This window comes from Dipodomys spectabilis, unplaced genomic scaffold, assembly GCF_019054845.1.
Source record: "Dipodomys spectabilis isolate Male_0828 unplaced genomic scaffold, ASM1905484v1 ptg000158l, whole genome shotgun sequence".
Classification (NCBI taxonomy): Eukaryota; Metazoa; Chordata; class Mammalia; order Rodentia; family Heteromyidae; genus Dipodomys; species Dipodomys spectabilis.
In genome coordinates this window covers 7,561,357-7,589,307 of record NW_024870835.1, presented here as the reverse complement: position 1 = coordinate 7,589,307, position 27,951 = coordinate 7,561,357, and the positions used below count along the sequence as shown (strand labels likewise).

General features: G+C 38.3%; 2 protein-coding genes across 6 annotated transcripts in view; one reads left to right on the top strand and one right to left on the bottom strand.

The window, feature by feature from the left end:
* Snapc3 (small nuclear RNA activating complex polypeptide 3) overlaps positions 1-2,022 on the top strand; it is a 44,634-nt gene extending 42,612 nt beyond the window's left edge. The window contains exon 9 of the mRNA XM_042692941.1: positions 953-2,022. Coding sequence (XP_042548875.1) covers positions 953-998 — 46 coding nt within the window. The 3' untranslated portion in view covers positions 999-2,022. The remainder of the gene's footprint in view (positions 1-952) is intronic.
* Positions 2,023-3,967: 1,945 nt separating this feature from the next.
* The window catches only part of Psip1 (PC4 and SFRS1 interacting protein 1), a 46,447-nt gene continuing 22,463 nt past the window's right edge, over positions 3,968-27,951 (bottom strand). The window contains exons 7-16 of one of the 5 annotated variants that reach the window (XM_042692888.1): positions 22,449-22,545; positions 20,818-20,893; positions 15,112-15,340; positions 13,437-13,555; positions 10,370-10,425; positions 9,805-9,875; positions 9,433-9,534; positions 9,122-9,335; positions 6,511-6,622; positions 3,968-5,105 (exon numbers count right to left, since the gene is read on the bottom strand). In XM_042692888.1, the coding sequence (XP_042548822.1) occupies positions 5,045-5,105; positions 6,511-6,622; positions 9,122-9,335; positions 9,433-9,534; positions 9,805-9,875; positions 10,370-10,425; positions 13,437-13,555; positions 15,112-15,340; positions 20,818-20,893; positions 22,449-22,545 (1,137 nt within the window). In that variant the 3' untranslated portion in view covers positions 3,968-5,044. Of the gene's footprint in view, positions 5,106-6,510; positions 6,623-9,121; positions 9,336-9,428; positions 9,535-9,804; positions 9,876-10,369; positions 10,426-11,196; positions 12,224-13,436; positions 13,556-15,111; positions 15,341-20,817; positions 20,894-22,448; positions 22,546-27,951 lie in introns of those variants that run through there. The other 4 variants (XM_042692890.1, XM_042692891.1, XM_042692892.1 and 1 more) reach the window with 4 other exon arrangements.

Genomic DNA, 27,951 nt, shown 5'->3' with positions numbered 1-27,951 from the left:
AAATCAGGGAGAAGTTAAAAATGAGCAAATTATTTCATAAACACAAAATTAGGAATGATTATAATTTTATAATAGGTTCTTGTGATAGGTTGTTATTATATAGAAATAAAGTATACAATGCTCTTTTTCTTTGGATGCTAGTCTTAGGGCTTGAATGCAGGGTCTGGGTTCTGTCCCTGGGCTTTTTTGTACTCCAGCTCCACTTCCAGCTTTTTCTTTGCGGAGGGGGTGGGGGGGGGGGGGGGTTGTGGGCCTGGGCACTGTCTCTCAGCTCTTCAGCTCAAAGCTAGCGCTCTACCACTTGAGCCACAGTGCCACTTCCAGCTTTTTTCTTTTTGCTTATGTGGTGCTGAGGAATTGAACCCAGGGCCTCTTGCATGTAAGCTACCACTGAGCCACCTTCCCCCCTATGTTCCAAGTTTAATATTTAAGAAAAAAAAAGAACCAGTAACTGATTTTATACTACCATGGAGGTATACAGGGGCAAGTTTTGTGGATTGCTACTTCTGACTCACTCATTCTTGGACAATAATACTAAGTATGTTCTTTTGGGTCCCTTTTATAATAGTTACTCCTTTTTCCATTCAAAAGGGAACATAAATAAATCCCCTGATCAAAATCTTGGGGAAACCCTTTTGGTTATAAAATTTAGTACATTCTTTAAAAAAAAATTTTTGCTGGGGGGGGGGGGGGGCCGCGGGTGGGGAGGAAGGGGAATAGGTCGTGAGGCTTGAACTCTGAGCCTGGACATTCATTGTTCCTCATCTCTCCAGCTCAAGGCTAGCACTCTACCACTTGAGCCACAGCGCCACTTCCGGCTTTTCTGCTTATGTGGTACTAAGGAATCAAACCCAGGCCCTCATGCATGCAAGGCAAGCACTCTACCACTGAGCCACCTTCCCAGCCCTTTTAAAATATTTTAAATGTTCAATTTTCACTTTTTCTCTTCTAGGTTATATTTACATCCAGCTGAATTCCATATTTCTCTGAATGGCTAAGAACATCTTACCATTACAAAGCCTGTTTAAAAGATTTGACAGTAAAGGTATTTTCATGGACTTATATATCAACATCCTGTTTCTGGTATGTCTAAGGTGCTCACATTCACATTCAGTGGATTAGCAAAAAGGACTAGACACCCCTCAATGGCTGCCTTATTTTGTGCCTAAATTTTTACATTCTTGTATCCAATGGTGCTAACATTGATCAAACTGAAAATTATGTTGGAAAAAAAATCACAGCTTTAAGATGAGTGATTTACCCAAGTCCTAGAAGTCTACAGGTAAAAAATTATTTTGATTTCTTTATTAATATTCTATTTCTTATAGCTCTTGCAATAATTTAGAACGGTTGGTTTGTTTTTGATTGGTTTTCACTTCTTACAACAGATTAGCTAATCCACTTAGGTATCAGATAAAACATTACTGTACTAGACTTCTTTATGATTGAGAATCTTGTTCTGCTAGTTCTTGGGGCTAACACTGTCAAAGACCTATTTACTAACAAAACTGAGAAACAAGGAACAATGTGTTGCCCAATATGTTACTGATCATTTATGGCAGCTGGCATCCCCATTAAATTCATGTCAAAACAACTGCCTAACTTTATACATTCTAGACCTATAAAATCCCTGAAATAAGACTTTATTGAAATGCAACTTTAGTAAATATACCATGGCTTTTACATGTATCAATGTAAGAAGCAAAAGCAGATACTAAAGTAGGGAATCTATCAATACCTCCAAGTTAGAAATTAGTTCTCTGTATAATGATGAGTACATGTGCAAAAGACCACTGTACAGAAAAGCAATAGTATTCCCTTAAACATCTCTCTCTAGCTTCAAAATCCTTTTCAGACATTGATAGTTTTACTTAGGAAAAGGACAGTTGTCTCTAACAGCACTGTTAAGAGAATAACACAACAATATAAGCATATAGTAGTAGCATATAACCATATAGTAGTAGATTCTTCATTTCTTGGGGGCTTAGAGATATAGGTTTGCTATTTCCAATACATTAAAAAAAAAACAACTTATTAGCTGGGTGCTGGTAGCTCATGCCTGTAATCCTAGTTACTCAGGAGGCTGAGATCTGAGGATCATGGTTCAAAGCCAGCCCGGGCAGGGAAAGTCCTTGAGACTTTTTTGGGGGGGGGGGGGGGGGGAGGTCCGGTCATGGGGCCTGAACTCTGGGCCTGGGCGCTGTCCCTCAGCTCTTCAGCTCAAGGCTAGCGCTCTACCACTTGCGCCACAGCACCACTTCCAGCTTTTTTCTTTTTGCTTATGTGGTACTGAGGAATTGAACCCAGGGCCTCAAACATGCAAGGCAAACGCTCTACACTGAGTCACCTTCTCAGCCCCTCCTTGAGACTCTTATCTCCAATAAGCCACTAGAAAACAAGAAGTGGCATTGTGGCTCCAGCAGTGGAGTGCTTGCCTTGAGCTGAAAAGCACAGAGACAGCGCCTAAGCCCAGAGTTCAGGCCCCACGACTGACCAAAAAAATATTTAAAAACTTACTAGTGAAGTGCTAGTAGAGTTACAGAAGCCTTTGTTCTGGTACAAGATTTCATGGCAGATCTCACCTTGCCATAACGTCTTAAACAGGTAAGTTAGTGTAAGTAGGGAACATTGTTAGTGTTCTATGATCACTGAGTTTGCAAAAACAGGGAACATAATAGTCGTGTGGCTTAAGGTACCCTGGTCAAATTATTTTTATATACAAGCTTCCAATCAGGTTCTCTGAATCTAGAAATACATCTGAAATTTCTCCAAACTGCTGAGAAAATGGTCGACAATTCTTGCTCTTCAAAATGTTTTCCAGTGATTTAAAAAAAAGCACAAAACAGGTGGGCACTGGTGACTGAGGCCTGTAATCGTACTCAGGAGGAGGCTGAAATCTGAGGACTTCATTGAAATAACCTCAGTGACTTTGTTTTTTGGTGCTGGTCCTGGGGCTTGCACTCAGCAAGTGGGCACTGTCTCTTAAGCTTTTCTGCTCAAGGCTAGTGCTCTACCATTTGAACCACAGTACCACTTCTGGTTTTCTGGTAATTAATTGGAGGTAAGAGTCTCAAGGACTTTCCTGCCCATGCTGGCTTTGAATTGCGACCCTCAGATCTCAGCCTGGAATACCTAGGGTTACAGAAGTGTGCCCAGCCACATAAAACTAAGTAGAACCAATGTTTCTTAAAGTTCTTGGTGATTATAAAAATGTTAAGAGCTCTGTCTGTGAATCAGACTATGAGCAAAATTTCAAAATTAAAAATGGCAACTGTTGCCAGGTGCCAGTAGCTCACATCTGTAATCCTAAATTACTCAGGAGGCTGAGTGAGATCTTTAGATCAAGGTTCAGAGTAAGCTTGGGTAGGAAAGTCTATGAGACTCTGATCTCCAGGTGACAGACTGCTAGCCTTTGGCAAAACTGCATAGGGACAGCTCTCAGGCCAAGTTCAAGCCCCATTACCTGCATGAACTAAAAAAACAAAACAACAACAACAGGTAACTGCTTAAGAAAACAACACAGACATCCCTGGTTAGAGCATAGTTATTAAGCCTATGCAAACAAATCATTTAGCTGGATCATGGAAGAATGGGCAGTATGAACAAAAATTAAAAATACTACCTTTATCATCACCAGCTTACTATATCTCTAAGCAGCAGTTAATTAAGAAATTATTTCCTTAGCAAACCAAAATTCCTTCACTTGTTTTAGAAAGTAGCAAGAGTAATTTACTAAGTTTGATAGAAAAAATTTTTAATCAAAAGAAGTTCACACAATACTATGGCTTAACTAGAGTTTCTGTAAAACAGTAGTTCTGTTGTAAGATATTTCAAAGGCATAACTCCAATTTTACCAATTCAAAGTTTTGGTGCCAATGAAAACAAATTATTCTCGAAGTTAAAGCATAATAAATGCCACAAACATTTCTCATATAGTTTTCAAAATAAGAACTTAATATCCAAAGTATTTTAGATATGCCATTCTTTAATCTTAAATTTTGTAATAACATTGGTTCACTGTGCTTGAGTCCATACATAAATATAATGTACTACCTTAGAGTAATCTTTCTACCCTTTGTGATCCTTACATGTATAAAAATTAAATACCAATTCCCTTTTAATATAGCCATGCTTTCAATAGGTTACTTTCCTAACATAGCACTTTTATTAATCACCTAAGCATTAGGGATTGCCTTTTTTCCAATTAAAAATTACTTTGTGACTTCCCGTAATGAGTGGTTTGTTTTTTTTGAATTAGTAACTTAAAAAGGATATTTTCAAAAAAATTCTTTCATTTTCTGTTGTTACTATTGCTTGTGGAAAAGATCTTAAGATAGTTGAACTCTAAAGCCAGATTCATCCCTATATGTACCCCTTTGGTTCTGTCAGGAATTTATGTGATATCACTGAATTCCTAGCCACAGAACTAAACTACCTTCAAAAGTTAACTTGAGGAGTCATACAAAAAGGTCTACAGACCACACATTGCTACCAAAGCAGGGAATGTAAACTGAGATTAAAATTAACTTTTGATAAAGGAGAGACTGAGTACTTGTATAGAAGTAACATTTTATCCAACCATAAAAATGCTCAACTTCTACAAAACTCACACAGTGAAAAGACAGTCTGATAAATCCAAGTTCGTAAAAACGCCACAAAACCCATCATATATGGGAAAAGAGGAAAGATTTATACAAGTAGCAGTTTAAAAATGTAACCTTGTTCTACTATCAATTACACATTAACATAGACACGCTAATTGAAAATATCCTACAACCATGTCTGGAAAGGCAGTTTAGCATTTTCTAAGTGGATTTCACACACACACACATTTACTGTATAATGAAGTTGTTAATACTGCACAAGTACAATTAGCAATAATGTTCAATTACTTTTAAACAAAGATAAAGGGATCTTCTCCCTCAAAACTTAAGTATTAAACATCAAAACCTATGCTTACAAAATTAAAAACTTTCAGCAGTCTAAATATTTCAAATGAAAACTATTACAAACTTCTCATATGTTCTTTATAGTCCAGGTCAACCTAGTTATCTAGTGTGGAATCCTTGAGCGATATTTCAGTCTCTCTCTCTTCTCCAGATGGCCTAAAGGAGGAGAAAAGGTGTAAAAACTCCTTTAAAATCTATTAAATATGAGCCTTCTATTTTTAAAATCATGAAAAGAAACCCTTGTTCAAAATTTTATTTTACTGTGTTGTATCTTCCCAAATTATTACACAGATCAAGTAAAATAACAAGAAAAGTATCATGCTTTTTAATGCATCTATGATATCAATATCAAACAATAAAATGGGAGAAATATAGAAAGAGATTTCCCCTATTTTCAGAATTAGAAGACACTAAATTTCAAATACTTGAACAAAACTAAGATTACAGTTTACATAACTAAATAGCTAGTTATTTAGGGTAGGATCACAGTATAAAACAGTTGTTAGTTCTTAATATATTTTCCTCACAATTCAGCAAACTATGAAAATTTCAATTTTTTAAAAAATCAGAGTAATTTTTTGGGGGGGAGTGGCCAATTGGGGGGCTGGAACTCAGGGCCTGGGCACTGATCCTGAGCTTTTTCTGTATTTTTTGGTGGTCAATTGGAGATGAAAGTCTAATGGGACTTTCTTGTCCAGGCTGGCTTTGAACTATGATCCTCAGACCTCAGCCTCCTGAGTAGCTAGGATTATAGGAGTGGGCCACCAGCACCCAGTGAAAGTATTTATTTAATTTTTTTGGTGGGCCGTAGGGCTTGAACTCAGGGCCTGGATGCTTTCCCTGAACTTTTCCACTGGAGGCTAGTGCTCTACCACTTTTGAGCCACAGTTCCACTTCTGGTTTTCTAGTGGTTAGTTGGAGATAAAAGAGTCTCAGACTTTCTAGCCAGGCCTGGCTTTGAACCTTGATGCTCAGATCTCTAACTCATGAGTAGCTTGGATTACAGGTGTGAGCCACCAGTCTCCATCTTAGAGTAATTTTTCTTAAATTGTATTGCTACCTAGCACAATTTCCTTGAATATAGTGGCAAATTAATTTTATATAAACTGTTGGTATTCTTTTTTTTTTTGGGGGGGGGGGGGGGGGTCCGGTCGTGGGGCCTGAACTCTGGGCCTGGGTGCTGTCCCTCAGCTCTTCAGCTCAAGGCTAGTGCTCTACCACTTGAGCCACAGCGCCACTTCTGCTTTTTTCTTTTTGCTTATGTGGTGCTGAGGAATCAAACCCAGGGCCTCAGGCATGCAAGGCAAGCGCTCTACCACTGAGCCACCTTCCCAGCCCAAACTGTTGGTATTCTTGCCTTTATTGAATTCACTGATTAAAATATAACCCCTACAGCCATGGGTAGAACACTAGTCTAAGTGTGGTTGAGATCCTGAATTTGATCACCAGCAATGTAGGAAGTTAAATAAATGAAGCCCTCTAGAAATAATCTTGGAGCAGTACTATGATTAAACATGTAAATGAGAGAAACAGACAAAGACCCATTAAGGTATATCCTCACTTTTTTTTACTGCTGGCCTCATGGTTGTCCTTGTTTTCTTCATTGCTGTCTCCATTGTGTTGCAGCTGATTACTATCTTGGACATCAGATCCTCCATTGAGAGTCTTTGAACCTTTAGAAGAATTCCAATGGAAAGACATTACTTTTCAAATGTTTTCTACAAAGTGTTATAGCATAGCACTTGTTTCTAATATTAAACATTTGATGCCTTTTTTTTACATGTGAAACTGCCTAAGCAAGTCCTTTTTTCCCCCCCAGTTAATTTTTTTGTTATTAATAAGAATTATACAAAGGGGTTACAATTCTAGTAAGTCAGGTAATATCATGCTTCTTGGACAATGTTGCCCCTTCCTTTCCTTTTCCCCATTGCTCCCCCCTCCCATCCCTGCCTATAAGTTGCACAGGACTGCATTTGCGCACCCTTTGTCCCTTTAGTCTTGTGCCTCTCTTGATACCATTTCAGTACAGGTATACTGTATTGTCGCCAGGTGCTGGTAGCTCATGCCTGTAATCGTAGCTACTCAGAAGGCTGAGATCCAAGAATCATGATGGAAGCCAGCCCAGGCAGAAAAGTCAGTAAGACTCTTATCTCCAGTTAATCACAGAAAAAGCCAGAGTTCAAGGGGTAGAGTGCTACCCTTGTGCAAAAGAAGCCCAGGGACAGCTCCTGGAACAGCAAGATAAATAAGCAAATAATACTGTTTTGTCAACTGTCATCAGCCAAGGCCTTTAAACAGCTACGGTTCAGTAAAAAGATTATTACTGTTCTTTATGGAGAAAAGAACTGATTACTCATTTAACAGTTGTTACTAGCAGATAGACTACAAAATGTTACAACTGTTTACTATGTTAATTCCAAGTTTTTTACATAAATACAGGTTTTTAAATGACTCAAGTACAAATTTTATAATCATTATTAGTATTTTAGTACAAAATGTTAACATTAGTGTTTCCTGATAGGATTTTTTTGTCTAGTAAGTGAATCACAGGAGCTTTCTTGCCCATCATATTTTTTTTTGTTTTTTTTTTTTATTGTAAAGCTTGCCCATCATATTTTTAAGGAGACCTATGATTCCCTAATGGAAGTTTAAAAGAAAAAGTTTGAAATTTGATTTTTAGAGTCCATTATAATCATGTACCGATTAAGTATACATATCCAAAATGCTTACCCAGAAATGTTTAGGATTGCAGACTATTTTGGATTATGGAATATGGGATTTGGAGGGTTACATTTTAAACTTTTTTTTTTGGTGCTGGTCCTACGGCCTGGGTGCTGTCCCTAAATTTTTGTGCTCAAGGCTAGTGATGGTTAAATCAGGCTCACAGAGCCTGGTGGCTGTAATCCTAACTGCTCAGGAGGCTGAGATTTGAGGATCAAGGCTCAAAGCCAGCCCAGGCAAGAAAGTCCATGGGATTCTTACCTCCAATTAATCACCAGAAAACCGGAAGTGGAGCCATGGCTCAAAGTTTCAAGGCTAGCACCCAGGCTATGAGGTGAAGCCCCATGACTAACTCCCCACCATGAGTTAGCAAAGTCTCATGGACTTTCCTACCCTGGCTGGATTTGAATCAAGATCCTTAGATCTTAGCCTCCTGAGTAGCTAGCATTACAGGCATGAGTGACTGGTGCCCAGCTACATTAAGGTTTTGACAGTATTTGATTGTCATTCTTGCCTGCTCAACAGGAACTCTAACACATAAGCCATGCCTCCAGACCCCTTGACTACATTTATGTGCTACTAATTAGCAACTATTTTCTTATATTTATCTACACAGAAGCAGTTAACTGTAAAAAAAAAAAAAAAAAAAAAGAAGAAAGAAAATTACATTTCATTGGCACAGTGAAAAACTAATGTATTCTGGATGACAAAACAGCACAGTAACATCACATCAGTGATAAACAACAACAGTAATATCAACAGCTTATCTCCACTTTGATGCTACATTTTGGTTACTCTACTTTTTTTGGTTAGAAGGATCAGAGCAGTTGAGGGAGCAAATGTGGTTCTCCAGCATTCTGATACAAGACACAAGAGTATTTTGTCTAACAGAGGTTTTGTTGGGGTTTCTTGTACACCTGACAAGATTTCTTGTGTCATAATGAATGTTGACTAATAATAATGAATTGTTTACCAATAAGCTTTATCACATTTTTACTGTCTACAAGCACTTTCTGTGCAGTATTACCATCTCCAGTCACTATTACCTTCATTCAGAACTATTTGGCTATTTTAAGGTCAATGAATGCATAACAGAGCCTCGTTATATGAATATTATGTTTCTTCAAAATCCACTTCTTCCAGCTTACTGGCACATGCTGAAGGTATACTGTTTGAATGTTATCAAAACCATTTTTTTTTGGGGGGGGGGGGGGTCCAGTTGTGGGCTTGGGCGCTGTCCCTCAGCTCTTCAGCTCAAGGCTAGCGCTCTACCACTTGAGCGCCACTTCTGGCTTTTTTCTTTTTGCTTATGTGGTTCTGAGGAATCGAACCCAGGGCCTCATGCATGCAAGGCAATCACTCTACCACTGAGCTACCTTCCCAGCCCTCAAAACCATTTTTAAAAGCAGTCCTCAGTTAAAAACCCAAGCCTCAAAGTAATTAACACATACCTGTTTGTTCCTTTTCTAGCTTTTTGTTTGGCCCTTTCTTTCCTTGGTCTTTGGTTTTATTTGCTTCTTCATGCTGTCTTTGTTCAGCAAGAGATTTATTCAGCACTTGTGTGATGACAGAATCTCCTTCACCAACCAAAAACATGTTCTTAAACTTGTTATACAACATTGTAGACTTCTCCATAATAACTTGACTAACTTTGAATCGTCGTATCTGAGGAAATAATAAATACCATGATTTTCCCTAATCAGTTTATACTTTTGAAAAAATGAGAAAAAATTTTAGAAGCCTATGAGTTGAAATCACTTACTTTTTTCAGTGTTGTAATCATTTCTGTGTGTTTCTGAGCTTGTTGCATTGTGACCTGAAGTGAAGCAAGTTCATCCAAGGCTTCAATGCATCTGTTCACATCCTTTAGGCGAAACAAAAATATCATAACTGTCAGTTATCACAGTGTGTGTGTGTGTGTGTATATATATATATATATATATATGTTCATATATATATATATATATATATATATATGCACACAGATACATATATAACCTATTTCTGAAGATTTTTTATAAACTCAAGGCAGTACAGATGACCAGTCATTATCCCTTTTATGCTAAAGTTGCATATTTCTACAACCATGTAAGAAATAGAAAACTTAAAGCAGCACTGTAGTTTTAACACTTACAAGATTATCGATTTTGAGTGAATTTTTAATTTCAGCATGTATCCTTTGAAGTCGGGAATCCATTGATGTTTCTATAAATTTAAGTATGTGAAAAACAGTAAATAGTTTTTTCCCAAACTAATATTTCTGTACAGTCTCAGCAAAACATAATGCAAAGAAAAAATTTCTTAGTAATCTTTAATAAGCAACTCAAAGTAAGGTTACCCTGCTCTTTTGAATACATGGCAACTTGCTACATCAAAGCACAAAATTCCCCTATAGCTTCATTTTCTAAAATAAATCTGTATCCAACAATGAACTCCTCTACTATGCACCAAGCTAAATATAATCTGCTTTACCTTATGCATAAGTTGAAGGGATTTGTACTGGCAGTTACAAAAGCCTGACATTAAACAAACATAAAGTCTTCAAAGTTCATCCGAAAAGTTCAATTTATATAAATCCACTAGGATTTGAAAAAGTGTACTTGTAGAGAATACACAAAAAATGAGATGTAAGTTCAAACCCAATAGAATTTATGTATGTAACTATAATCTTATGTATCTTAGAAAGTGAAATAACTAACCTCGTTTCTTCTCCACTTTCTTAACTTCTGGCTTCTTTCCTTCATCTTTATTCTGCCTATCAAATGTTAACACAAATATTTCAAATCAATGGAACCTTGTGACTCTTATTACCAATACCCATAAAAATTACCAAGTGCCTATTGTCCCTATGTAAATGTAAAAAAATTTCCATAAACTAATATTCTAGACCACAGGGAACTGACTAATTTTCATAACTATGCATTAGCATAAATATAAGTAAAATTTGAACATGCTAAATTTAGTCTCTTCTTAAATTTTGGTGGTATGGAGGTTTGAACTCAGGGCTTTGTGTTTACTAGACAGGCGGTCTAGCTCTTTTTGCTGTGGGTTATTTTGGAAATAGGGTCTCACTCCACATTCCCACCCTAACCCATAGCTGGTGTGAACCATACTTCTGTAGCTGGGATGGCAGCCATATGCCACCACACCCCACTTCTTTTCTATTAATATTGGGATCTCATGAACTTTTTTTTCTGTCAAGAGTAGCCTGGAACCTTGGTCCTCCCAATCTCAGCTTCCCAGGTATCTGGGATGACAGATGTGAACTAGTACACTTACAATGAGATTTCACATTTTGCCCATGTAGGCACATTAAACTGAGATCCTCTCTATCTCTGCTTTGCTAGGTTTACATGTATGAGCCGCTTGTGCCCAGAAAATGTAATTATTTTTTAGTGACAACACAAAATGATTTTGAAGTTATCAGAGTGTAATTCTCTTTCCAACAATAGATGTTAAAAGTTTAGTTTCAAGACCAATGGATAAGCAAGCTCCAACAATTAAGAAAATACCTATTAACAAAAGTCATTTTTAAAAGGTCAAAATTGACCAACTGAATTATTTTCCATATACTATAAAGGACAGTTTGAGGGGTTTTGAACTTGGCTTTAATATTAACTATATTACATTACGATTGTACTGTGATTTCTTTAATTTTTAATTTGATTGGGGACAGGCCAACAAATCAACTGACAGCCATTTTACATACCATTTCACAAATGAAAAGGTACCATTTCAGTGTAATCACAAAAATAACCACTTAAAATTGCAATATTAATTTCTAATACCATAGCTCAGAGCTCAGGCCATATTATGAACCAATTAAAATAGACAAGAACAAAAAAAATACCTAAAAATCAGTTTTTTTTTTTAAAAAAAACTTTATTTTAAAATTTTGGTTACAGTTTCATATTGTACTTAACACGTCTACTGGTTAACCTCTCAGGATTAAAAAAAAAAAAAAAACAAGATTCTAAAGAAGTGAACAACAAAGAAATGTCAAGGAAAGGGCACAACTGCCCCATTCTTAGGGATTCCAGTTCTTAGCTATTCCAGTTTAATATCTAGCTTCAAAACAAAACGAATTTTTATATTTTCTAAATGAAATAATGTACAACCACCAACTTTATCTACGCTTATAACTTCCAAACACAAAGCTTCATCTTAAGCTTGGCTTAAAAAAAAAAAAAAAACAGGAATGATGGCCAACCTTAATATGTAGTGTGTACCTTACAGGAAATTTTGTTAACAATCATAACACAGTAATAATGCCATTAATAGTGAAGTCCTCAATTTAGAATCTGGAACATTCTTCCATCAAGGGGGGGGAGGGGGAAATTCAGTCCAATGAGTCTGTCTCAAGATCTTCATCTCTGGTTTGCTCCACTTGTATTCTCTTTTCAGTTACTGGATTAATGCTTTGAGCCCAAAATGAGATATATTTTTTATTACTGTAGATTACATGTTGTTTGGCTGGGAATACAATACAATAAACTTTATTTTGCATAATGCATTTCACACAAGATGCATCTGAAATGCTTTACAGAGCAAAACTGTCCAAGTACAAAGTTTTGTAATAACAGGAGAAGGAAAGAAAACACAAATATTAGAATTCGAGAAGGTCACATTGGAGGACATTCAAAAGAAGCTGAAATACATAAAGAAAACTGAGATACTGAAAGAAGATTGGGCTAGATTTACTAAGCAACAACTAATTTGGGGAGCACAATGACGTTAAAAGCAACAAACAGTCCAACAACTTTTCAGTGGAAAGATAGAAAGGGATAGGTAACAAAAAACTAATACATGTAAGTGGTCCAAATCTAACATTACTGGGAGTAACATTTTTGTGAGATTTAATTTTCAATTACTCCCTCAAGTAGCTGAAACTGCTTATATGTCCTCCAAACAACTAGGAAGCAGTCAATGTACTTGGCTTTTGGCATACGGATGCATTATATAAAGAAAAACATAAAATTATGATTAGAGCTTCATTGGTCATATTGTCTCAGTATGACCTGGAGCATATTTTTTAAATTACCTCCACTAAGTAAGAACAAAAAAGCAAAGTTTGATCAGAGTGGAAGACACTTCACAGAGTAAGTATTTTAGAGAAAGAACTCAGAAATGACAGTATAAAGGTTACTAGGAAAACAAATGTAATAAAAAGACATGAAGTCTAATCATTTTCATTGCTATCACTTTCCCATTACATTATATAATAAAGGGGAAGAATTCCCCATGGTAAGTATATACTGTTCTCCAAGTATTAAAACAAAGGGAAAATATTGAGCTTGATTTATATTGCACACATCAAATGCAAACCTTATAAAATATATTTTTATTTACTTTTACTGACTTTCTGGACTTCCAGCTGTGCTTTAGGTTTTTTTGCTGGTCTTTAGGTGTAGGCTTGCTGGTGGTTTAACCAAAAAGAGTATTTCCTGCTTTCTTTCTCCACCAACATTATTATTGCCATTCTTCTTACACTCAGTATATTATACAAACAGCAGAGGATGAGTATATTCTCTGCAAACCACTAGAAGTTAAAAACTATACTCCAAATTAAAAAATAGTTTTCTGCCTCAGTGAATTTCATTTTCAGAAAACAGTGAAGCCTGAAATATATGTATGGAAGCTTTTCTAACATGGGAAAAGTGAGTTTAAAAGGCTTCAAAAACTCTGGAAAAGTAAAGTCTACTGTTTAAAAATTTTCATGCTAGCCTTAAGGAAGAACGCAAGTTTTAGCAAATAAAAAATACTTACTGCTCGGTTTCCATTTGTTCCTCTTGCTTGCGTTTTCGATCTGCTGCTTCTTTCTCATGTTGGCCCTTCAGCAGATTCCTCCTGTGAGCAGTCTGAAAGTTTCTTCCACCCTTTCTCTTCTGTTTTATTTGAGAATTAGGACTTGGGTAAGTATTTAGTCAGTGACTAGTATAGTAGCACTAGTTAAAACTTTGTTGAGGGGAAGTAATTTTTAGGGAGAAATACTTTTATAACTGTGGACATAATAGGCAACTTTTTGTCCAGGCATGTATATGATTGCTTTTAAAGTACAGCAGACTATCTGACTCAGTGCAGTGTTTTAATTTGAATAGGCATACTACTCAGCTAAAATTTTTTGGTTTCTAAAATATTAAGATATGAGACAAAGTGGGCTGGGAAGGTGGCTCATGGTAGAGTGCTTGCCTAGCATGCATGAGGCCCTGGATTTGATTCTCAGCACCCCATAAGCAGAAAAAGCCGTTAGTGGTGCTGTGACTGTAGTGGTAGAGCGCTAACCTTGAGCTGAGGGACAGTGCCCTGGCCCAATGTTCAGGCCCCACAATTGACCAAAAAAGAAAAGAAAAATTAAGAAAGGAAGGACACAAGGGGCTGAGAAGGTGGCTCAGTAGTAGAGTGTTTGCCTTGCATGCATGAGACCCTGGGTTCAATTCCTCAGTACCACACAAGCAGAAAAAAAAAAAGTGGCGCTGTGGCTCAAGTGGTGGAGCCTTGAGCTGAAGAACTGAGGGACAGCGCCCCGTCCCAGACTTCAGGCCCCAAAACTGGACCAAAAAAAAAAAAAAGACAAAAATCAAAAAGGGGATGATACAGTGAGAGGCTAAATGATCCACGTAACTCAACTGAGCAATTGTACACATAAATGGACATGTTAAATTGAAACCCCCTCAACAAATAAAACATGTATCTGTGACTTGGATCTATACATTCTGAAGGCTAAGCACAAAATTGTGGGGGTTTTGTGTGTGCATGTTTTTAAAAAACAAAAGGATACATAGCTTTTTAGTTGTTGGTCATGGGGCTTGAACTCAAGGCATGGGCACTGTTCCTGAGCTTTTTCAGTCAAGGCTAGTGCTCTACTACTTTGAGTCACAACTCTACATCTGGTTTTCTGATAGTTAACTGGAGAGAAAAGTCTCATAGACTTTCCTGCCCAAGGTGGCTTTGAACATCCCACCTGAGTAGCTGGGATTACAGATGTGAGCTACTGGTCCCCGGCTGACACATGGCTTTAGTAAGATTCCTGAATGGCATCCACATAGTTACACATCACTGATATAACAGGAATGAGGAGGAGGATTTCCTAGGCTTGAGGCTTAGCTAGCAAATATAAGGCCACAAGTTCAAAGACAATACTACAAAATAAAACAACAAAACTACATAAATATACCTTTTAACCTTTGTTGTCCTGGTCACAGCCAACTTGACTTAGTTCTAGTGGTTTTAGGTAAGTAGATTATTGGAACATTTCCAAATCATAATTATGGAAGGGCAAGTTCAATTTAGAATCAAATATAAAGGAAAAAGTTTTTTTAATGTCTATTCAGAAATAGACCCAGGTTAACTTTTGTAAAAACAGTAAAAGCTTTCCAGGTAAAGATTAAAAACTGCATCAGAAACCCAAAAATAATTTTTATATGGTATATAAACATTCTACCTTTTCACCTTCTTGATCATCTCCTTCTTCTTCAGAATCAGATGTTGAAGTAACGCCTGTTTTAGCTAAATTTTTTCTTTTTGATTCAACTTCTTTCTTTCCTTCCTTTTTGTCTGGTTCTTTTCTTGGTTTATCTTCTTCCTTCTGTCCTTCTTCATCCTTTTTAAGCTGCTTCTTAGGTGGTTTTTCCTCTTGCCCCTTTTTCTTACTTTTGTCTTCCTCGGGGATCCTATTTTTAAGAGTCCAACAATGGAAAGTGAGTTTGTCTTTCATCTGAATTTGTCATCAAGTATTTCAGAAATGAATTATAGCAACACTGCTATGTAAAAACAAACACCTTCATGTAAAATGGTGTCGTACCAGATCATAGAAGAATACTGTAACAAAATAGCCTCTTGGTATAAATTAAAACATTTAAGATTATAGAGACACTAAGGTTGATACAGAGCTCTCCACTTTCCAAGCTTCTTTTAATATAATTCATTTGTTCAGAAAAATAGTAAGTTCCTTGTGCACCAAGGAACTGTTTTTAATCCTAGGATAAACTGTTCTTTCGGTGCTGGGAATTGGAAACAGGCCCTTGTGTATGCTAGGCACATGTTCTTCCACCAAGATTCACCCAGCTTCAATTTATGGAGTTATATTCTATATATTTGTACAAGTGAGTATTGCCTTAAAAGCTGGGAAAAAAATAAAACTGTAGAAGTGAAATCTAACACAACTATCTTAAAATTCAAAGAAATACTCTTGGGTTTTTTTTTTTTTTTTTTTTTTTTTGTCGGTCGTGGGGGCTTGAACTCTGGGCCTGGGCGCTGTCCCTCAGCTCTTCAGCTCAAGGCGAGCGCTCTACCACTTGAGCTACAGCGCCACTTCCGGTTTTCTGGTGGTTTATTGGAGATAGGAGTCTCACGGTCTCTCCTGCCCGGGCTGGCTTTGAACCGCGATCCTCAGATCTCAGCCTCCTGAGTAGCTAGGATTACAGGCGTGAGCCACCAGCGCCCGGCTTTGGGTTTTTTTGAGGTATTAGGACTTGAACTCAGGGCCTCACATTTGCTAGGCTAGTACTCTACCATTTGAGCAACCTTCAGCCCTCAAAGAAATGGTCTTAAGCATATAATGGTAACTATGGCTAGTCAGTTAAAGCACAGTATCTAACAGTGGTGAGCAGAATAGCAACCAAGTATTCCATGAGCACTTGATTTCATAAACATCACTAAAAAATTACTGACTGCTTTAGTATTTAATCACTGCTCGCTAATGTTTATGCAAATTTGAACAGCAGACAGAAGCTCTAGGAACATCAAATGAACTATATGCTAACATATCCATGGCATTTATGCATAATTAGAGTAGTTCCTTTGTACACATTTCAACTTAATGCCTTTTTAAAAAACTGTCCATGGAATTTTATTAAAATTTCCACAAATTATACAATTAAACCAATGAATTTTAGAGCTGAAAAGGACCCCTAGTTGCTTCCACACTTGAAAACTTAGAAAAAAAGTTGCAAAAGTTGTATAATAAGCCCAATAATCTCAATTCCAAATCTACTGACCTCAAGGGCGTTTGATATTACTTCTGGTGGATGCTAAGGACCAAGCCCAGGGCATCTCATGTATGCTAAATAAGCACTCTATAACTGGACTAGGTGTCAGTTATTTAAAGCATAAATCTAAGCCAGGTGCCAATATCTATACTCCTAACTATTCCGGAGACTGAGACCTGAAGATTGCTATTTGAATCCAGCCCAGGCAGGAAACGTCTGAGAAACTCTTATCTCCAATTAAACCCCCACACCCCCCAAAAAGCTGGACGTTGAGCTGTGGCTCAAATGGTGCAGTACTAGCCTTAAGCACAAAAGTTCAGGGAGAGTGCCCAGGCCCAAGTTCAAGCTCAAGGATGCCTGCCCCCTCTTCAAAGCATAAATCTTTACAATTATAATACCTATACACCAAAATATGTAGCATTTTAAGTGACTTTTAGGCCTATGTCTCAAAATTCTGAAGCTGGATTATAGCTCATTGTTATAACAGTACATGTTTCAACAGGTATGAGATGAACCTAGGGTTTGATCTTATAACCACCAAAAAAGTTAAGTTAGGTGTGGTCATCCGTGATTGTAGTTCCAGCTAGTCCAGGTGAGTTGAGACAGGATCATTTGTGCCCAGGATTTTGGGATCAACCTGAGCAACATAAAATACTATCATAAGATCATAAGAGATTGTTTTTCAAGGTTTTTACAAACCGTATTAAAGCAAAGAATTCAGTACATCATCAACTGCTTTTTCCAAATGATCCTTCTTGCCACACCTTCCCTGAATTAGACTCATGAACATTTCTCTTTGTGTTAGTTCAAGTGATACTAATAAAAATTAATTTGATTATCTTTGTACTAGTTCGTTATACTAATAAAATTAGTTTGATTATGTCAATTTAAAAACAAACCCAAATACTCCATGGCACCAGGATCCAGCGGCTCACATTAGTAATCCTAGCTACTTAGGAGGCTGAGATCTGAAGATTATAGTTTGAAACAAGCTGGGCAGGAAAGCCAAGGACACTCTTACCTGCAACTAGTAGCACCAAAAAAACTGGAAGTGGAACTGTGACAAGTGGTCGAGTGTAGCCTTGAGAGACTACACAGGTTCTGAGTAGTTATGCCAAGGACACCCCTCAACACACCCAAAGATCTCAGTAACTTACAACCAATATTTCTCAATTTCTAAATCTAGCCTTTTATTCCACTTAGTGCCCAAATTTACAATCAATAGTAACTATGGCCAACATCCAGCTAACTCAAGATGTAATGTTGTAAGCTATTGGATTTTAGGATTATTTAGTCTAAACAAAACAAAACCTCACTATAGGGCCTGAAAACTTTAGCTACTTGAAAAGTTGTAACAGGATTAAGGTTTGAGACCAGCCACAAGATTAAAGAGTAACCCTATCTGAAAAATAAGGAGAACATGAGATGTGAATACTGCAGTTCCTAAGCAATCAGGGAAGAAAAGTCCAATTATCTTATCTCCAATTAACTACCAAAAAGCCAGAAGTGGAGCTGTGGCTCAAGTAGCAGAGTACCATCTTTGAGTGAAAAGCTAAAGACAGGAGAACCAAGGTCCCCCAGTTCAAGCCTCAAAAATTGTTTTTGTTAAAACCAAAGTAAATCCTTTAATTCTAGCTGAGACAAAAATTTAAGACCTTAGCTCAGAAAAATGTTAAAAAAACAAAAGCCCTAGGGCTCAAATGGAAAGGTAGAATACTGGCAGGAGGAGGCCCTGAGTTCAAGCCCCAGTAACACAAAATACTAAATTTTGCTCTCAAAACTAATAACACAATCAAAAAATCTAAAATATGCCATTCACTATGGATTAGATAAAATGGAAATCCTCATTTATTAATTTTTTTCAATGCTGTTTATTCAACTCAGGTCCTCATGCAGGCTGAGCAAATGTTCAACTAAATGAGCTCCCGAACTACCCCTCCTTGGCTCCTTTAAAAAAAAAATTTTGGGGGGGTGGGTGGGGGGTCAATAGTGGGGCCTGAGCTCCGGGCCTGGACTCTGTCCCTCAGCTCTTCAGCTCAAAGATACCACTCTACCACTTGAGCCACAGCACCACTTCCAGCTTTTTCTGCTTATGTGGTACTTAGGAATTGAACCCAGGGCCTCATGCATGCAAGGCAAGCATTCTACCACTGAGCCACATTCCCAGCCCTCCTGAGCTACTTTACAAAGATATTATTCCATCAGTAAAACCAGAGCTTTGAGATGTATTCAGCCCTCATGGCTTGGGATGATTAAAATTAGACTATTGATAGCTTGAATCAGCTTAACTAGATCATCACCAGGCTTTTTAAAAAAGAGTGAGAGGCTGGTAAGGTGGCACTTGCCTTGCATGCATGAGGCCCTGGGTTCGATTTCTCTGCACTAAATAAGCAGAAAAAGCGGGAAGTGGTACTATGTATGGTTCAAGTGGTAGAGCGCTAGCCTTGAGGTGAAGAGCTGAGAGACAGCACCCAGGCCCAGAGTTCAGGCCCCACAACCAACCAAAATAAAAAAAAAAGATTTGTTAAAGAATAGTTTCTTTTTTTTGCCAGTCCTGGGGCTTGAACTCAGGACCTGAGCAACGTTCCTGAACTTCTTTTGCTCAAGATAAGCACTCTACCACTTGAAGCCACAGTGCCATTTCCAGCTTTTTCTGTGTATGTAGTACTGAGAAATCAAACCCAGGACTTCATGCATGCTAGGCAAGCACTCTACCATTACGCCACATTCACAGCCCAACTGTTTCAAGATCATAAAGAATATAGGATTTTTAAATTCAGTCTGGTGTCAGAGTTCAGATCAAGGATATGACTGTCAGATTTAATTCAAAATGGGCTGGCTTAATTTTTCATGGTTCCTAAGGGCTGATTTCTCATAAAAACCTATAAATTCAACGTATCTATAATTAAAGTACAAAAAGATAAGCACATCTGAGGATACCTTACAAATGAGACCATTGTCAAGGAAGCTGACCAAAATAATAATAATGAAGTCGTGTACTACCAAAAATGACACCAGTTTGTATCAAGAGCAAGTGAGCTCTCAATAAGAAACACTCCCCAGTTTGTATCCAGAGAAAATGAACACTGGGCTGAAAAAACTATTCAGTGGATAAGAGAAATGTTTTCCTACATGTCAGATGCAACTCTAGATGATAGTGAAAAAGCAGAGAATCTCCACAGGAATCAGCATGGTCATGATATAGCATACTCCCAAGGAAAAACAAGATTCAACCAGGAAATGCTAAAATAGGAAGACCATATATTCCTAGAATTTAAGATTTCCTTCCTATAAGTGACTGTTATCTACTACAATCTCACTGCAGTCATCAAACCATATTGCTCTTTTTTTTTGGAGGGGGGCGGCGGGAGAGGGGTCGGTTGTGGGGACTGAACTTGGTCTGGGCGCTCTCAGCTCTTCAGCTCAAGGCTAGTGCTCTACCACTTGACCCACAGCACCACTTCTGGTTTTCTGGTGGTTATTGGAGACAGTCTTCCCTGCCCGGGCTAGCTTTCAATCGTGATCCTCAGATCTCAGCTTCTTGAGCAGCTAGGATTACAAGCGTGAGCCACCAATGCCCAGCATTTCAAAAGTATTTTTATTTTTTAGTCAGTTGTGGGTCTGAACTCTGGGCCTGGGCGCTGTCCCTCAGCTCTTCAGCTCAAAGCTAGTGTTCTACCACCTGAGCCATAGTGTCACTTCCAGCTTTTTCTGCTTATGTGGTGCTGAGGAATCGAACCCAGGGCCTCATGCATGCAAGGCAAGCATTCTACCCCTGAGCCACCTTCCCAGCCCTTCCATACTGTTTTTAAATAAGTCACCTATTCCAGAGAATCTGAAAGGACTGGTGGTGAACATTGCATTACGAAATTCTTCAGCATATTATTTTACCAAAGTAAATTTATATCTTTATATACCAAGAAAATCAATTAGTCCAATAAAGATAAACAGATTTTTATTCCCTACCAGTTTTCATTCTTTTCAAAAATTTTTGTTTCCCCTACCCCATAATTTTTCAAAGTATCAAAATAGTAACACAATAGCAATAGAGCAATACTCTATAAAACAAGGAAAAAACTGGTAAAAATGAAAAGTGATCAATGTATATTTAAAGTCCAAGTTTTAATTTATTAAGTAATTATACATTAAAATAAACTCACATGTCACTCTCTGAAGGACAGGGCTGTTTTACCATTTTAGGTCTGCCTCTTGGTTTTGGAATCTTGACTTCAGTGGCTAATATTCATGTGGGGAAAAAGACCATTACCAATTTCCCTTTAAAATTGCAAATATCACATAGAATGATTACAAATGATACATACTATATATATTTATTTAGCAGATTACAGATTCAATTACTTTCAAGTTTTAGAAACAATGTCGTACTACGGATCAAATGAGAAACAGTAAACAATTTATAGATATGGAGTTATATTCGAATTGTCCTTAGTAAGTCTGAGAGGGTTTAAAACATTTTTAATTGCTATTTTAGCAGCAACAAAACTCAATTTCAGGAAGTTATCATTTATAATTAACACTCATGTACATATCATATATATTTACACAAATATCTTTGGAAGTGAATCAGAACTCACTTTCCTAACACAATTTAATACAAGAATGAATTCCAAAATATTACATAAGTAAATCTCAATCTTTTTGTTCACTTTCTAGTAAACACAAACTAGTATGGCATATATGATGTCAATAGGCCATATAACCTTAATGGAATCACTGTGGTATATGTGGTCTGTTGTTAACTTTTTTCAGTAAAAATCTTATTATGAAGTAGAAAAAAAACAGTTCTATTTTGGCTAGGTTTTATTTCCTTCATATTAGTCAAGAGCTTTTCAAGATCATTTCCAATTTGACAAAGAAAATACTAAGCTGGGTACTGATGGCTCATGCCTGTAATCCTAGCTACTCAGGAAACTGAGATCTGAGAATCGAGGTTTGAAGCCAGCCAAGGCAGAAAAGTCCATGAGACTCTTATCTCCAATGAACTACTCAGAAAAAGCTGGAAGTGGAGGTGTGGTTCAAGTGGTAGAGCACTAGCCTTAAAACACAAAGAGGCCCAGGGACAGCAACCAGATTGTTCAAGGAGCAGGAAGGAAGGGAAGGAGGGAGGGAAGGGAGGGAATACAAAGCATATTATGAATATACAAATAATAGACTAAAGTAATTAAAATATTAACTACTAAGCATATTATATATATGAACACAAAATACAGTAATTACAAATCTTAACAGCAGTTAAAACACATGCTGTTTTTCATTCTTTATGACTCCATTTGGAAATCTTACATCTCTCTATAAGTAATAGGTAAAAAAAATACATTATTCCTAGAAGTTTTAACTTCCTAACAGACTCACTTAAAATGATTTGGTAAAGATTTAATGGGGGCAAAACAAAGAATTATTTCAAACTCAAATGTTCTGTCTAAAAGCAGAAACCGAGATCTCCTTTGGAATTATTACATTACAGTCTTATACTGACTATATTTTTGTCAAACACAGATTACATATACAATAGTGGTTCTCTAAGATTATATGACCTACTGATGTTACAGTCCATCCTAGTTTTAAGTACATTTAATATATTTTCACAGCAAAGGAATTGCCTAATGACTCACTTTTCAAACACCATCTATATCCATGTCAATAAGTTAACCCAATGGCTATGATCAACTGCTTATTCACTTAATTTGAAAACACCTGAGGTAGCCAACACTGTAAAGAATTAGAATATTAATCACAAACCAAACGAATACGTAAGCATGGATAATCCTACCTGCAGGCCGTCCTCGTTTAGGACTCACTTTCAGATTAACAGACGCTGTTGCTGTTGTCACTATTCCTGCCTCCTCAGGTTCTACTTGTTTTTCTGCCTGAATCATAAAGATGTAAATAAGCTTACTTAATAAACAGTATAAATTCAAAACTTACTTCAATGCTAAAAAATGCCACGCTGATAACAAGTATAGACATAATTTCTATATCACCTTTATATTTAAATTATTAGAATGAATTGCTTAAACTTTGCTTGTAACTCCAGTGAACATTTCTTTTTTGGTGGTACTGGAGGTTATATTCAGGGCCTTGTTCTTGACTAGGCAGGTGCTCAATCACGTGAGCCATTCCCAAAGACATTTTTGTGTTGATTACAGTTGAAATGGTGTCTTCCTTTATGTGCCAGCCTGCAGCTGTGGCTCAAGTGATAAAAGGGCTTGGCTTGAGTGAAAAAAAGCTAAGGGATAGAGTCCTAGTTCTTGAGTTCAAGATTTAGTATTGGTGTACACACACACACACAAATTCTCAATCTAAAAAACAGCAAAGTGTATGTAATGTAATGTGAGACTCATACAGTGGTATTTGTAATTGTTAATATATATACTTTATGTAATATATATATATATATATATATATATATTTTTTTTTTTTTTTGGGTCCGGTCGTGGGGCCTAAACTCTGGGCCTGGGCGCTGTCCCTCAGCTCTTCAGCTCAAGGCTAGCGCTCTACCACTTGAGCCACAGCACCACTTCCGGCTTTTTTCTTTTTGCTTATGTGATGCTGAGGAATCAAACTCAGGGCCTCATGCATGCAAGGCAAGCGCTCTACCACTGAGCCACCTTCCCAGCCCCTACATATATATTTTTTTGGGGGGAGAGGGAGGGGGGCGGTCCGGTCGTGGGGCCTGAACTTTGGGCCTGGGCGCTGTCCCTCAACTCTTCAGCTCAAGGCTAGCACTCTACCACTTGAGCCACAGCCACTTCCGGCTTTTTTCCTTTTGCTTATGTGGTGCTGAGGAATGGAACCCGGGGCCTCATGCATGCAAGGCAAGCGCTCTACCACTGAGCCACCTTCCCAACCCAAACATTTCTCTTTATGAGAAAATTAGTCTTAACTCTTAAGGGAGTTAAGTCTCAGTTAAAAATAATATATACATGGGCTGGGAAGGTGGCTCAGTGGTAGAGCGCTTGCCTTGCATGCATGAGGCCCCGGGTTCCACTCCTCAGCACCACATAAGCAGAAAAACCTGGAAGCGGTTCTGTGGCTCAAGTGGCAGAGCACTAGTCTTGAGCTGAAGAGCTGAGGGACGGCGCCTAGGCCCAAAGTTCAGGCCCCATGACCCACACATACACACAAAAAATGTAACCATCGAAGAGCTAGGTCCCATTCTCTAACTATACTCCTCATCAATTAGACCAACAAAAATAAGAGCAAGAAAGTGTTCTGAAACCTGTACAATCAAAACCCCTTAGTAAAAAAAATAAAAAAACTGGTTTTTTATTTATCTGCTTTTGCTTTCACATTGGAACATTAAGGCATGTTCGAAATATTAAAATTCATCTAAGGTAGTCCTACAAATATTCCTTCATAACAAGCTTCACAATTTATGAGACCACCTTTCCACATCCCAGTCCTGATTGGTAAGTTCTTTTTTTTGGGGGGGGAAGGGAGGGGGCGGTCATGGGCCTTGAACTCTGGGCCTGGGCGCTGTTCCTCAGCTCCTCAGCTCAAGGCTGGTGTTCTACCACTTCAGCTACGATGCCACTTCCGGTTTTCTGATGGTTTATTGGAGATAAGAGCTTCACGGACTTTCCTGCCCAGGATAGCTTTGAACTGCGATCCTCAGATCTCAGCCTCCTGAGTAGCTAGGATTACAGGTGTGAGCCACCGGCGCCCAGCTATGATTGGTAAGTTCTGAATTAGGGAACCAGCCACTCAAATTTTTCAAAGCTCTTCCTGGGGCTGGGAAGGTAGCTCAGTGGTAGAGTGCTTGCCTTGTACACATGAGACCCTGGGTTCGATTCCTCAGCACCAAATAACCAGAAAAAGCAGGAAGTGGCGCTGTGGCTCAAGTGGTAGAGTGCTAGCCTTGAGCTGAAGAGCTAAGGGACAGCACCCAGGCCCAGTGTTCAAGCCCCACAACCGAGAGGGGGAAAAAAAAAAGCTCTTCCTGATCTGGTGAGAGGGCAGTTAAGTTCTTCAGAGTAAAAATAACTCACAATATCTCCCCATTTATTAATGGGATGTCTAATGTCCTATCTTCCATTTATCTTAAAGCCTTTCCACACACAAAAACCTCATAGAACTACTGTTCATATATTTCCTCAAGCTCTTTGCACACTTCATTGTGTGACAAATCCCCCAAAGAAGATTACTATGAATTTGCACCTTGTTATTCCTAAGATGCTGAACACTACTGGGGAATATGCTTCTCTTTCATTATACATCAGAATTAGGGTCTCAAAGCCATCCGTTATACTCTTTTGCCAAATCTTATCTCAGGCCCTGAATAGCTAGCATAAACTTCTACCATTCTACCTGCCTGCAGCCACAGAAAGTGAGTAAGAAGGGGAGAACTGAGGCCAGAGAAATTTTCAAATTTTCCTAGAATTTGTGTGTATGTGTATGTATGTGTGTATACTGGGTGGGGCTTTAAATTCAGGACTTTGTGCTTTCATTTAACTTTTTTCATTCACTTGAGCCACACCTCCAGGACAGCATTTTGCTGGTTAAATTAGTGATAAAATCCTCTGCCCCTCTGGATTTGAACCATAATCCTTAGATCTCAGCCTCCTAACTAGTTAGGATTACAACTGTGAACCACCAGCAAGCAACTGCCTCTCCCTAGACTATCTCCTCAGAACCTCACTATGTTAAAGAAGTTACCCACACCTCTGTTTTCTCAAATTAAAGGCTAACACATCTCTCCCTTCTTCATCAATTCTCTCATATGTGCTTCTTTTTTCTCTAATCCAGCATATACTTAAGTATTTCTAAGAACTCAATCCACATCCTCAATCTTTCCTAAGTTCTGTAAAGAAAGATGTTAAAACATCTACTTTATTTTTTCACTCTAAATACTTTACCTATGCAAATCCCTATATTGCTACATTACCATGTAGTGATATCTGATAGAAGTTTGCCCACAGAACTTTCAAAATTGGTATCATCCATTCAAATTCTGCCACTGGTTTATCAATGAATACATGGTTAATAATAATTAGTTACTATTACTAAATTACAATTTAATATAAATCAACAACTTTTAATTATTCTAAATCCTTTCTTCAATACCATAGTACCTTCATCAATAAATTCCATTTCAAGAAACCACTTTCTGCCGGGCGCTGGTGGCTCACGCCTGTAATCCTAACTACTCAGGAGGCTGAGATCTGAGGATCGCGGTTCAAAGCCAGCCCGGGCAGGAGAGACCGTGAGACTCTTATCTCCAATAAACCACCAGAAAACCGGAAGTGGCACTGTAGCTCAAGTGGTAGAGCACTCGCCTTGAGCTGAAGAGCTGAGGGACAGCGCCCAGGCCCAGAGTTCAAGCCCCACGACCGACAAAAAAAAAAAAAAAAAGAAACCACTTTCTTTGCTCATTTTTTTTGGTAGGTCATGGGGCTTGAACTCTGGGCTTGGGCACTGTCCCTGCGCTGTTCAGCTCAAGGCGAGCACTCTACCGCTGAGCCATTGCGCCATTTCCGGTTTTCTAGTGGTTTATTGGAGATAAGAGTCTCATGGACTTTCCTGCCTGGGCTGGCTTTGAACCATGATCCTTAGATCTCAGCCTCCTGAGTAGCTAGGATTACAGGCGTGAGCCACCAGCACCTGGCTTCTTTGCTCATTCTTAAGGACAGGCATGAAACAATCTCACAATATATTTCCATTACTAGGACAACCAAGTACACTGTCGATGAACGTATTTTGAAACTCATTTTTTTTTTTTCCTGAGCAACAGGACTCAATGCTGAGCTTTAAATACTCAGAAACTAGCCGGGCGCCGGTGGCTCACGCCTGTAATCCTAGCTACTCAGGAGGCTGAGATCTGAGAATCGCTGTTCAAAGCTAGCCCGGGCAGGAAAGACCATGAGACTCCTATCTCCAATAAAACACTAGAAAATCGGAAGTGGCACTGCAGCTCAAGTGGTAGAGTGCTCGCCTTGAGCTGAAGAGCTGAGGGACAGTGCCCAGGCCCAGAGTTCAAGCCCCATGACCGACAAAATAAATAAATAAATAAATACTCAGAAACCATGTCATAAATTACTGTTGTCATAAATTAAACTTCAGTCACTAGCTCCACTGGACTAACAAAAGTCAGAGAATTAGCCTGTTCACAATTTTAAAGGCAACCACTTACTTCTCTCTAATTTTAAGTACTAGAAGGCAACTTCTTCCAATGTAAGGATATTTCCTGAAAATCTTTTGTGTAGACACTTTCTTCAACAACTTAGCTAGATCTTCTGGATAAATTCCTGTGCTTTGCTACTTTACCTTGTACTTTAGGGAGACATAAAAATAATTTATGGAGACAGCTCCTTTCCATAAACCTTTGAACAAACTTTTGCTAGCTACAATCTGTTCTGCATCTGCCTTTGCAGAATTAATGGTACATTAATGGGTTAAATTTGACTTATGGAAGCACTGCAGGCAGCTGGCTTTATTTCCCCCTCTTCCCCCCCAGGGCCTGGGCTCTGTCCCTGAACCTCTCTGTGCTCTACTGAAGCCACAGTGACACTTTCAGCTTTTTCTGTTTATGTGGTACTTGAGGAATCCAACCCAGGGCGGCTTCATGCATGCTAAGCAAGCACTCTATCCCTAAGCCACATTCCCAACCCTGGCTTTATCTTCTACTGGAACACTACAACTGTCTTCATGACAAGTAGTAAGTTTGTTTCACTTTCTTATCATTCCTGCATTATTTAATTCCCTTCAACATCTTTTAGCATTCACAACTTCACTTACCACCCAAGAAGCCAAGTTTTCAACCTATCTTAACTTTCAACATGGCTTCCTCACTAAACCATTTCTAACTTCTGAACATCTAGAGGAGGGTTATTCATTGGACTTTCTGTGTTTCTGGGAATTACAAGAGCCAAGGAAAGGGAGAGACTGGGAATGGCCAGTAGGGGGAGCAATAAGAACACAAGTCAACTAAGTTTTCTGTCACACATTGGACATGATGTGTGGTAACAAAAAACAAATCATAAACAACATAAAAGATAGCTGGGTGCCAGTGGCTCAAGCCTGTAATCCTAGCTACTCAGGAGGAGGCTGAGATCTGACGATCGAGGTTCAAAGCCAGCTTGGCAGAAAAGTCTGTGGATTCTTATCTCCCATTAACCATCAGAAAATCGAAGTGGCTCTGTGGCTCAAGTGGTAGAATGCTTGCCTTGAACTGAGGGACAACACCCAGGCCCAGAGTTCAAGCCCCATGACCAACCGCCCCTCCCCCCCCAAAAGAACATAAAAGATGACTGATAGCAAACCACCAGAATAGATAC